The sequence below is a fragment of the Amblyomma mixtum genome, chromosome 3, assembly GCF_055824585.1.
Source record: "Amblyomma mixtum isolate Tamu chromosome 3, ASM5582458v1, whole genome shotgun sequence".
Lineage (NCBI taxonomy): Eukaryota > Metazoa > Arthropoda > Arachnida > Ixodida > Ixodidae > Amblyomma > Amblyomma mixtum.
In genome coordinates, this window is record NC_143014.1 from 384,307,112 (window position 1) to 384,319,387 (window position 12,276).

General features: G+C 50.1%; 1 protein-coding gene and 1 pseudogene across 1 annotated transcript in view; one reads left to right on the forward strand and one right to left on the reverse strand.

Annotated features, from left to right (window-relative positions):
• The window catches only part of LOC149357069 (uncharacterized), a 70,011-nt pseudogene extending 65,203 nt beyond the window's left edge, over nt 1-4,808 (reverse strand).
• A 1,970-nt stretch (nt 4,809-6,778) lies between these two features.
• Nucleotides 6,779-12,276, forward strand: part of LOC149357070 (sodium- and chloride-dependent glycine transporter 1-like) — a 43,381-nt gene continuing 37,883 nt past the window's right edge. The window contains exon 1 of the mRNA XM_089576494.1: nt 6,779-7,050. Within this exon, the coding sequence (XP_089432620.1) occupies nt 6,779-7,050 (272 nt within the window). The remainder of the gene's footprint in view (nt 7,051-12,276) is intronic.

A 12,276-nucleotide genomic window follows, 5' to 3' on the forward strand; every position in this document is an offset into this window, starting at 1 on the left:
GCCAGGCAGCTCCCGCTTCTTAATTTTTGTGTGCAGCAACGACGGTGGCTGAGGCAGGTAGTTACCTCTAGCACGAATACTTTCAGTAGCGGCCGGCTTCACATAGTACCACGACCCGTTTAAGAAAGCTACTTACCTGTGTTGGAATGGGCAAGCGTTCCCCGCAAGAAAAATTATCCTGTCCATTTATGTTATTGACTAAACGCTCAGCATGGTGCGCTCTCCATTTCTGCAGTGCAGCCTACCTACTGAGGTTTTATTCCATCAAAGAGTCCATACGAACAGTGCAGATATGGCACAAATTAAATTCCACATGCAGCTCCTATCCCGAACTCTTGTTAGCCCACTAAGATTTTTTATGTCTACCGAGAAAAGCTTAGTAAGTTCGGATTTGGACGCTAGGTAGTTGACCTTCCGAAAAATATCATCTTTATTCTGAGGCCATTCATGAATTTCAAGGTTTTACGCCAGCAATACTCTCCGAGGCTATGACGCGTTAGCGTTGAGATTCCCTTTGCGCAGAAAGTTCAGCCTCGGTGTTGAGCGATGAAGCAGGTATCCCACATGTAACCTAGGTCACGTGACCTGTAATCATAATGTTTATTTTGCCACCATGCAGTACATGATGGAAGGGTGCCCATGGTAAAACTTGTCTTCCGACAGCCTGACTACGCCACGGGCATTCGGACTTAACAGTTGGGGGCATACAGTGGTGGCTAACAACATGAGATAATACAATGCGTACAGTCGGGGACAAAAGTCTCAGGACCACGTGTTCCTCTAACAAAGCGGATAGCTCTGCTATTGGTCGGCGGCTGGAGACCACACTTTTGGAGGTAAAAGTTAAATTTTTGTTCTTTGATCTCCCCAAGTACGGTCTCCAGCCGTTGTCTAATAGTAGAGCTATAAGCTTCGTTTGAGGAACACGTGGTCCGTAGACTTTTGTCCCCGACTGTACAATAGACAATTATACGCCGCTTAGGCACAGTTATACAACAACATATAAAACAAAACAAACGCCAAAAAAAGCAATACTAGTTGTTACACAGTTCGCAGTGAAGATAAAACAAAAATAAAGCTAGAGCCAACGTCATGGGACATGATGACAACCTGCCCGCCGTGGCAGGTGGCAGCAAAATTATTGATTGCTTGCGAGAGGCTGCTCGAGGAGAGGAATCTGGACAGGAGTGGGAAACTTCCATACACACAATTGTCCAGCAAATGCAGACGCCAGCGCCACTTCCGTCCACAGCGTCTGCATGGACGCCAACTGTAGCGTCGTATGTCGTCACGAAAGCGGTATCGAGCAGAGAAAGCTTCATCCCCGAGCGGGATTAAAACCACTTCCCGCGAAAAAGAGCAGCTTCGTATCACGGTTCCTCAGACAATTCGGCTACAGCCGCAGTCTTATAACGCAGAAATCATTCACTCTTATAGCAAGGGCGCATCCCCGCAAGCTATGAATGTAAAGTAGAGAATTACCATGTTTGCTACGTGATACGCAGGGGACCCCAACCGGCTGAAGCAACCAATTAATGCTATAGCGTCATACGATTAAGGCGGTGCTCTTAAGTCTGCCCTCATGTCTTACCCACCGTCTTATTTTCTCAACTTCAACACTGGCGCGGTCTGCTTCAACCTTCTCGGCCCTCTCCTTGAAGGCTGCAGTCCCAGTTGACCCTTCTTTTACCTCCAATAAATATATATCACATTGATCGAGCCGGTGTTGAGCAGGTTATTGTACCTTGACGACCATGTCCATGAAAGAATAACTATCTCGTTAATTTCGGCTATCCCGATAAGCTTGCTCCTACTTCCGTCAGAACACTTTTAAGCTGGTCTTCTTTTTCTTTTGCGAGCTAGGAAAATTATTTCTCCCCTCGTAGCTTATAACATGAGATGTTTGGAGCTTCCAATTTTTGAAGCGAAAAGCTTCACTACGAGGGTCGGAGCCGACGTTCGCGTATGCCGTATGCCGCGACCTAGTGGAGTCACGCGCAGCGTTCGACGCAACCGCGCACTACTGCGCATGTGCGCCGCCTTCTCACCGCCGCTACTACTGCGCGCGCTCCTCTCCTCCCTCCCGTTTGACGTTTCGTTGCAGCCGCGTGTTGCCCGCGTCGCAGCCGGCAACACTCCTCTCCGAATTCCTGCGGGCAGTTTTAACTGCGCCGATTTCCGTCTCCTCCTCCGCCTCCGTGCAGGCAGTGTGTGGACGGCCGTCAAACCAAGCACAACTGAAGCTTTCCGCTTGTGTATGCAGGCTTAACCAGAGCTAAGCCACTGCCTAATTTTTAGAGCGCAGCTCTTTGGCGTCCGTTCCTGGGTTTCGCGTCGTCGTCGGCGTTGTCGTCGGCCTCGTAACCAGCTCCGCCCCCCTTTCATCCCGCCAGCGCTAGCAGCGACCGACTGATACCGCTGGATGCCGCTGACGCCGCTAGAGAGTCAAGATAACGTGACTGCATAGAACACCGTCGCCGCCATGCAGAAAGAGGAGGAAAGGGTCCCCCCCCCCCCCCTGTTCTTGTCTGGCGGATAGGGTGCTCTTCAGTTGCCGACGCGCCGGTTATTTCACGTAGGCCCCGGCACGTCGACGAATACGTGACCACCTTCCCACGGCTAGACCTGGTTCTTAGCGCTGCGGAAGCGAGGGTATCATATTGTTTGTGTCGGCATCGGCGGCGTTGTCCCTGAAACCAACTCCGCAGCTGGGGTTGACTCACTATCGGCGTCAGCGGCATCAGTCAGTCGCTGCTATCTCTTCCCTCCTCCCTTTATCGTGTTGTCCGCTTGCTGCGCGCGCTTCTGCCCCCATCGTTTGCCGCTGGGTGTACACGCCGCCCCCCTCCCCCCTCTTCCTGCGAAAAATAAAAAAAATTCTGTGATAGCGCATACATGTGTTGCTCGATTTCTTTGCCTCAATCTATCGAAAAGGTGAAACAGCTTATTTGCTGCGCTCAAATTTCGCATTAGGAAGTAACGTAATCGTCGGTAATTTTTTTCCTCTTCCCATCTAAACCGTTAAAAAGTGACTTAGTCATGGCAATTCCGGAGCTAAGATAAGATCAATAATCACATAATCACATTCGCAGCTTCTGAAAAACAGTTACTCTCCAGAAGCCCCTCGTTACAAAGTAAAAACGCATTGGAATATTACCAAGAAGAAATGCATTCACATACACAGGAACTCGGGAAGAAAAGCGGTTAGAAATATGCTGCAGAAGCAAGCACAGGAACGACGATGTGCACAAAATTTTAAAGAAAAAAGCTTACTCGGAAATCGTGCCAACCTGCCAGCCTTGGCGCCGGGATTAAACGCGTTGCCGCTCGTATCACCACCACCGTTGAGCTAATGTCACATATGTACACATTCTTACATACTGCACACTCAAGAAGTGCTGTGTCATGTGTTGCCTCTTAACACTACGCGCTAACAGCGCGGCTGGTTTCCTTCTATAGGAGAGCACATGCAGAGCGTCTTGACACGGCGCGGCTACCGAGCGACGATAAAACAGAATATCAAGCCTGTCTTCTCGATGCATGCAAAGGCTCACTGTTGTTCCACCCCTGGAGGGCGCACTGCTACACACCGAAAGAAACGCCGTAGGGTAGTACGGGATAAGTTCAAGCCGCCTGTATGCCAGCACGATCTCGCGACGCTCTGTCCAAGGCGCTCTATCAAGCTGACGACAACTCGGACGCGGCGATTAAGATTCTCCTGATTTGATGGTGTTGATCTCATTTATAATCAATTCTGGTAATTCCTTCATATCCAGACCTGCATCAATGACAGCAAGCATACACAAGTTCTGCAGCGTCGGTGCTAAGTGCAACACGTGCAGGTCCGTCAGCTCCTCTTCTTCCTCAGAAATCACTTCGAGATGATCTTCCTCCACAAGGCTGGGTGGAGGCCCGAAGCCGCCGAAGACCAACACCCTCTCTCCAAGCACACAGCATCCGGGCGAGTACCTCGCAGGCGGGCCTGATCCGCTGGGCGTCAATTTACTCCAGCACGACTTTTCAACGTTATACTTGTGCATATCTGCAAAGTAGGTGTTCAGCACTCCGTTGTAGCCGCCGAAGATATACAGCTGTCTCTCGTACACGAAGGCAGAGTGACAGTCGCGCCCCTCCGGGGCCAAGCCTTGCACTTGTGAGCGCACCCACGTCGCAGTGGTCGTTTCCAGATAATATAAGCAATTGTCGTAAGGATCGTGCGGTCGTGAGAATTCTACATTGCCACCCCAAACGTACATGCGGGTTCCGATGGCTGTCGCCGTGTGGCCGTAGCGCCCGAGGGGGGCCTCTCCGCTGGTCGGGACGCGATGCCACTCTAGGGTCTCCAGGTCCAGAAAACGTACAAAATTCGATGAACCTCAGTGCAATCCACCAAAAATGTACATCCGGTGACCAAGCACGCACGCCGAGTGGTTAACATCAGCACTCGGTACTTCGCCTCTTACCGCCGGACGGCTCCACATCATGGCATCGCTATCGAAGCGGTAGAGGCCGGTAACCTCTGGGCTGATGTGCTGTCCGCCCCATATGTAGACGCAGTGGCCGTAGGCTACAACGCTGCGGCCCATGATGTAAAAAATCGGCTCAACTTCGGGAAATGGCCGAGTGTGTATTCTATCCCACCGGTACGAGATGGGGTCGAAGGTGTACACGTCGACGATGTAGCCCGAGATTTCATCACTGTCCGGCCAGCAGATGTCGAAACAGCCGAACAAGTAAACCTTCCCTTCGATGGTGACCGATGTTTCGTTGAAGAGTTCTGGAATGCGGTTCAGCCGCGCCGTCCACATCGTTCGATGGCAACCAGTTCTTGCGAAAAGGATATCGGGCCGCTTTGTTCCTTTCCAGTCAACGGCCACGCAATGAAATCAAACCTGGTAGTCGGCGTTATTCGCTTTTCTTCGTCCTTTGTTTCACAGTGCGAGCTGCTGGTGCGCCGCCTGCCGGAATCACTGCGTGGTCGGTTATGTTCATAGCTGCACGCAAAGAAGAGAGGAAGAAGACGCGCTGCACAGTGGGCGGCGCATGCGCATGCGAGCGCGAGACTTTTCTTCTTTACCTTTACCTTTTTAAAGGAAGGTAAACAGCGCGAAACACAGGACGAAGGAAGAAAACGACACACAAGGCGCTGACTAGCAGCTCAAGTTTAATCCGCCCGGAGCGAAATGTTTTTGCTTGGAAAGTTGTATCAACCTGCCCGAGCTTCAGCCTGTACCTTTGTTGATGGCACCGTTCGATGTGATGACGTCACGCATCAGAAGTAGTTGGCGGATTCACTAATAAGCATCTCGTCTGATTGCATCGCATGCCACATATATTGCAGGCCATGTACACGCTGAAGGCGTGTAGGAGGACGAAAATTTTAGACCTGAGGGGTAGAGTCCCCGAAGATCTAGCTCGACGCGCCTAACAGGCTAGAAGAAAATACGAACATCGAAGCTTGGCTTTGTGTGTATATCCTGAATGTATATTGAGTGTATATCCTGGTGATTTCGTATTTACTAATTGAATGATCGCTGCGCGGAGCCTATCCCATCTGTCCTCTAGAAGTCAGGCGAGCGCACAGTTCGAGCCTCGAATTATACTTGCCCTCTGCTCTCGACGTTTGCAGAAACACAAGGAGCAGACGTGTCTGGGCAGATGACACGCCGTCTGCGAAAACACCGCCTTTGGAAAAAAGGCATCAACGATTGCTGTCCACGAGAAAAGGAAACAGCCGGGGAAACTGAGCGCTACTGTTTCAGTTTTCGGTCAAGAACAAGTAGAAGCACTGAGCAACCAGGCAGCGGAGAAACGCGTGAGAAATCGGTGTCGGTACGGATTGCAGCGGGGTGGAATCTGGAAAGGTGTAGCTGCGTTTGTCGCTAAACGTCGATGTTTTGTTTGTGTTTACTACACATGGAAAAATTATTTGTGAAAAGTAATTGATTTACACTACTAATTACTAGCCTAAAATCGCGCGAATGCAAGTAACTGCTGCTTCCAAAAAATAACGTAAATACAATAAATACTTCTGATAAATAATTAATTACTTCAAGATTACTTGTGAAGCTTAATGTAACGTAGAATGTCGGAAAGTTGGGCTAGTCGGATTGAACTATACATCATAGCGGTGAAGAATGAAGACAAGGGAGAAAGGGCAACACAGGCACTATCTTTCAACTGAGGGTTTACTACCGCGAAAAAGGAAATATATACAAACAGGAATAAAGGAAAAAAAATCAAAGGCATTCTCACACAAGACTATCTAATATTGCAAAATCGCTCTCTTGTAGTGCGATATATGAAATGTGCGCTGCCTCATCCAGGCGAGCTGTAGTGCGGACGCAAAAATGGGTCTGCAAAAAGCTTTGCTAACTTGAAATTCTTCGAACGTATTTCAGGATTTAAACAATCAAATGTGCGTAGCTATGTGTAAGTCACATGCTGGTACCAACTTTGTTGCGCACAATAGTAACATTTATTGACCGCATCTTCTGGGCTTATCAGCGTAGCGGTCCCAGTCGTAGGAACAAGGCGTAAAATAGCGATGACGGTGGCCGCGACCTTGCGGCTCCAAACGGTGCCGCCTGGCAAGGCACCTGGTGCGGTACCGTGCCGGAAGCCCGGCATCTATATCCGCGGGGCTCCCCACTTGGCTCCGGGGGCGGCCGGACTTCGGTGATTCTTGTAGGAGGGGAGGCCGTTCGCGGACAGCCACTGTGCGATGAAGATCAGCCGCGACACGACGATGTAGCACGTGGCGGCGATCACCGCCAGGATGGCGAAGATGAGGCACGCCGGCGGCATGCTTACCGCGTCCCGCCGGACGGAAGGGAATACGCCGTCCGGGGTGGAAGGCCGCGGCGAACGGCGGGGCTCATCTCCACTGCGCGGCGGCTCTCGTCGCAGCTCCGTTTCGTCCGCGGACTCGTCCGGCACCCCGTGGTTCGCGGCCTCGGGGATGTTCCGGCCTTCCGCCGAACCACTCTTGTCATTCGCCGTCGGTGATGGCATTCGCACCGGGGTCCCCACTGATAGCATACGGGACATGTGCGTCTTTCCAGGACCACTGAGGGCTTGTTCTCTGGGCGGGGCTGGCGCGGATTGCTCGCGGCATGAGCTGGCGCCGTCCTAATTATGTTGTTGTTGTTGTAGCCTTGACAGATCATTCACTTCCTCCGTCTAATATGAAAGCCGCGTTCTTTCTGTCGCAAGACGTGCACATTGCCAGAACAGATGTTCCGGTGGGAATCCTGCGATGTTTGCACTATTTCTTACTAAGCCAGTGTAGCATAACGCATTATAAAAGGAAGAACACATTTCGCACAATAGTTGACCTTATATTCGGCGTCAGAGAAAACGACAAAGACGAGATGAGTACAGCGAGTATTTTCATATAGGGAAGAAGAAGAAGAAGAGTAGAAGTGAGAAAGAGAAAGTAATTTAATGAAAGAAGAGTAGAAGCGAGGAACACATCACAGCGCGTCTAGGGCATGAAAGAACAAATGAGATTAAGATGCCTCTATGGGCTTTATTATACGGATTTAGAATTTTGCATCTGCCGCATAGAGAAAAATTTTTTATAATGCAGTAGACTATATCCCTGGAAATTAGGCTTTTTATTTCGAAAGTGCAGCGCTGACTACATTTGCGCGCTATCGGCGGGCCAGCGGAAGTTGGTGGCTGGGCAGGGGGAGGGGCAGCCAGTGGTCCCACGAGGCTCAGTGGTTGGGTGGTTAGTTAGGGGGTGCTCACACATTCCCAGACCATGTCGCAGGGAGTCTGGGAGCCCGGGCATAAGCTACAATTTGGAGTTGTGTCGGCGGAGAGGCTGGGCCGTCGGTTTTGTGGCGTCGGAAAAATGTCGGTCTGTAGCTGCCGATATAGGAAAGCTTCCTTTCCCGAGAGTGCACGCTGAGGGGAGCAGGGAGGCGAGATACAGTGTAGTCGAACGCTTGTATTTCAAATCAATTTTTTTCGCCATCTCATGGTTGTTTTCAATAGCCTGACTCTACCGAAAGCCTTTTCGGTGCCGCGGGTCCCTTCACAATCTTTCTGTGCATGAAAACAATTGTTCAGCACCCCTCTCAGATCAAGCTGAAAATTTCTAAAGCGGACCAAGCAAAAAGTTGTGTCTCCTGCTCTTATCGATCCTCCATTTTAGGTGAACTCACCTTCACCTTCGTTCTCACCTCCGCTGCGTCGAAGAAGTCATCAGATACTACAACTCCGAGAGCTGCGTGATCGCTGTCCTCCCAACCTTTCGACCTACTCAGATTGACTAGCGATCAACGTCTACAGTAGCAATCAACGTCTACAGGACCATCGTAGTCGAAGCCGATGAACCGCCGTTTGTCTTCCCGCCAAGCGACCGTTTTTAGGCGTTCGTCGTTTGCTCGCCAGAGTGAGAATGCATTTGACTTTTGATGTCGGAGATGTATTTCGGAACTGAAAGCACAGGCGTTCCCCTGGTGGCTAGCAAGGATTTTACTCATCATCATGTTTTATACCATTATGGATCAACTCTCAAATGCGACGGGGCACTGTTTCCGTTAACTTATCGCTCCTCCTCTGATAACACCAAGAAATGCATTAAATGGTGTGGTGTTCTTCAATATATTTCTCCTTTCAAACCTGGCGTTGTATTGGCCAAAATTTTAATATTGACGTATTGGCGTATTGACAAAGGCAAAATGGTCCTATTTCAGGAAATATCTAATTACAAAGCAAATACAGATCGAAATCTTGCATTGCAGGAAGCAAAGCACAAATGTAGCGCATCTCTGAGGTAAGCAGTAAGCAAGTTTAAGCAGCAGCAAACACAGCGGCGGCGACGAGTGCAGAATTTTCGAGAAAAAAAAGATTACTGTCAACTCACATTAAACCTGCAAGATTTGGCTGCACGAATTAAATGGGTTAAAACTTGTATTGTCACCACTTCCGAGAGAATGCGACCCGAAGACTTCCGTTTCATCAGCGCATGAAGTTGGGCTAGTTGGTTTTACATGACTACAATATTACCGCAAAAATGCGTTGTCTCATCTTTTCTTCGCGTCAGCGTTGTGAAAACATTGCTTAACGAGGTATAACTAGCTCACCGAGTATGTGTTAAGCTTGGCCTTGAAAGTGACCTTAGAAAAACCTAGCATAGCTCAGCCCCTGCAGAAATAAAAAAAATATTGCCGCGACCGGGTTTCGAATCCGCGGTGGCGCGAACAGATCAGCTTCTCTGGCCACTGCACGAGGGCACTATATGCTATCGTCGTAGGCGATCACGCCTCGTGTTAAACTGCAACACAATCTCGCGCTGTGCATTGCGCAATGTCATCTTCAATTTTCACCTGCGGCGCGAGCAGATACATGAGATTCACCTCGATAATCACATAACCTAGGTTTATTGTAACAAGGTGTGCCGACCACCCAGCAAAACAAAAGCACGAGTCAACCAGGCTAAGCAAATGATTTCGCACGACTACTCGGTTGGGACACGTTAGAACTCTACCACATTTTTTCCCTGCATTTTATAGTCATGGGTGTTCATAATGTATATAGAAGGTGCGTGCGCCGTGTCTTCTCACGGGGTGTCGCACACGAGGCACACTCTCCACCAATAGACTGGGGGTCGGGGGCTCGGCTGCCCCCCTCCATAGATAGCACAAGCTGAGCGTCCTAATGCTGCGAGGCTACCTGTAGAAGCACAAACGGGAAGTCAGGCGTGTCCGCTCGATGCACAGAGCACAGAGTCCGCTCGATGCACAGATGCTCACAATTGTTCAATCGCGGGCGTGCACGCAGCCTCACAGCCACACAAGCGTCGTCAGTATTTCCGCCATGAGTTCCAGCGCTCTATAGGTCTCCAGCACCCAGCGACGCGGCTGCACAAAAGCGGTACAGCGAAGGAACAAGGGCTTCATTCCCAGAACCTAACCCTAATCGAGGCCCGCGCAGCTCGTAGAATATAAGTGGGGCAGCTCCTTTTCCACGGGTCACACTCGAAAGATGCGGGCTCCAACTCTAAATGCGTGCGCTGGCGATGAAACCGCGCTCTCAATGTGCGAAGCGAGGATCTGGCAGTTAAGAGTTGATCGCGAATCACCGCACGTTGGTCCCCAAGCTCGTACAGGGTGTCGTTATGAGACAGCTGGTGAGCGTGGTGGCGAGTTTGTCATACAGTTGGTTTTCCTCGGCGCCGCGCTGACCCGCCAACAACTGCACGCGAATGACACATCCGTGTTCTGCAAAGCTTTCGATGGTCTCACTGTATACGCAAAAAAGCTGCGGACCACGGTTTCGGTTATACAGGCTGCCGAGGGCGGAGCGCTAATCGCACAGCGCGGCGCTCCTAGGTGATAGGGGGCCAATAACTGTCCGCCGCAGAAGCTCAGTTTCTAAGGTGTTTTTCAGAATAAAAAGGCATTATTACCTACCTAAGTAAAGACACTGATAACACTATTGTGGCCACCATCTGGTGGCCACAATAGTGAACACTATCTGGTGGTGGCCACTATTGTGGCCACCACCTCACCACTATCTGTGGCTCCGCTGAAGGCGCACCCTTCGTTTGAAGTGCAGGACGAGTCCGCTATCTGTGATGAGCCATAAGAGGTAGCGTTGATCTCGTTTCTAATAGCTACCGGTAATCCGCCTACGTCAAAACCTGCTATCGATGACAGCAAGAAGACGCAAGTTCTGCAGTGTAGGTGCTGAGTGCAACACTTGCAGGTCAGTTATCGCCTTTTCCTCTTCAGAAACATCGATGGGCTCTCTTTTCTCATGGTCTGGGGCGTACCCCAAGCCACCAAAAACAAACACCCTTTTCTACCATCACGCTGCAACCGGCCGAGCGCTTAGCAGACGGGCGTAATCCATGTGTTGTCACTTCGATCCAACACGACTTCTCGATATCATACTTATGCGTGTCTGAAAATTAACAGCCCAGCTCTCTTGTGCGGCCACCGAAGATGTACAGCTGTTCGTTGTACACGAAGGTAGTGTGAAGTTTGCGGCCTTTGGGGAGCGCACCTTCCACTCTTCGGCGCACCCACATCAATGTGGTTGTTTCCAGATAATACAAGGAATTATCTTACCGGTCGTTGACCTCTATGTTCAACGCCTGGCCACCACAAGCATACAGGCGGGTTCCGACTGGGGACGCCGTGTGGAAGCAGCGGCTAGTCGGTTCGACTCCACTCTCATGGTCAAGATAATATATACGGTGTGAGGACTCCGGGTCCAAAAAACCAAAATTGTACATCTGTTGACCCAGCACACAAGCAGAGATGCTCAGTATCGCAACTTGGCCGCACATTTCCGAGCGGCTCCATGTCATAGCGCGGGTACCGAACCAGTATAAGCCGCCCATCTGCGACCTTATGTCCGAAAAGCTACCCCCCATGTAGACGCAGTAGCCGTAGGCGTCAAAGTAGTGGACTAAAAAGTTAAGGGGTTCGTCGTCGAGGTACAACTCTGTCAGTGGCACACGCCCTGTCGCCTTAGTTTTTCTAAGGGACACGGGTTTAGTGGACATACTTCGATAATCATTGTGTGTGTGAGAGTGCGTGAGTGTTGAGTATGTTTGATGTCACCTTTTTTTTCTCTTTCTCTCTCTTTCTCTCTCCATTGCACGCTCTTATTCATCCTCATCTGGAGTAGCATGCCGGGCCTATAACCGGGCAGACCTCTCCATTATCCATTAAAGTCTCTCTCCTCCTCCTCCCTGTCGATTCTGATGAATTTTTATGGCTCTAGATCAGCTGCGGCTAAACAGCGCCATGGCACAAATTTGCTTTGTCAATTCAAGTTGGTGTCACAGACACATTTTCCAAACATTTCACACCAGCCATTGTGGAAGGCTTGTCGATAATGTATAAGGCGTGCGCACTGCACCAGAGCGCTCTCGCATCAGTGTAAATAAGCTGTCGGGAAGCTTCAAATACAGTCCAGCATGCTGTAGATTGCCTTTGATATGATCTGAACCTGATTCAGTCACTTATACAAGCTTTGACGAATTCTCTCGGCTCACGTTCACGACATAGATGCCGATCGGATGCTTCCAGATTGAAACTAGAATGTATATAGCGAAAACAGGACCATAACTAGCAGGCTATAAAATCAGTGAACATTTAAAGCAGCGTCAAAGTGAGGGCAGACATGCGGAAATAAGTGATAACTGTTTGGCTTTCTCAAGTCATCGCAAAAGACGCAAGTTGTTTCCGGATAAGAGGTGAAATCGACGCCTACCACCACATATCTCTATCTACCACCTGCTCTTAAATG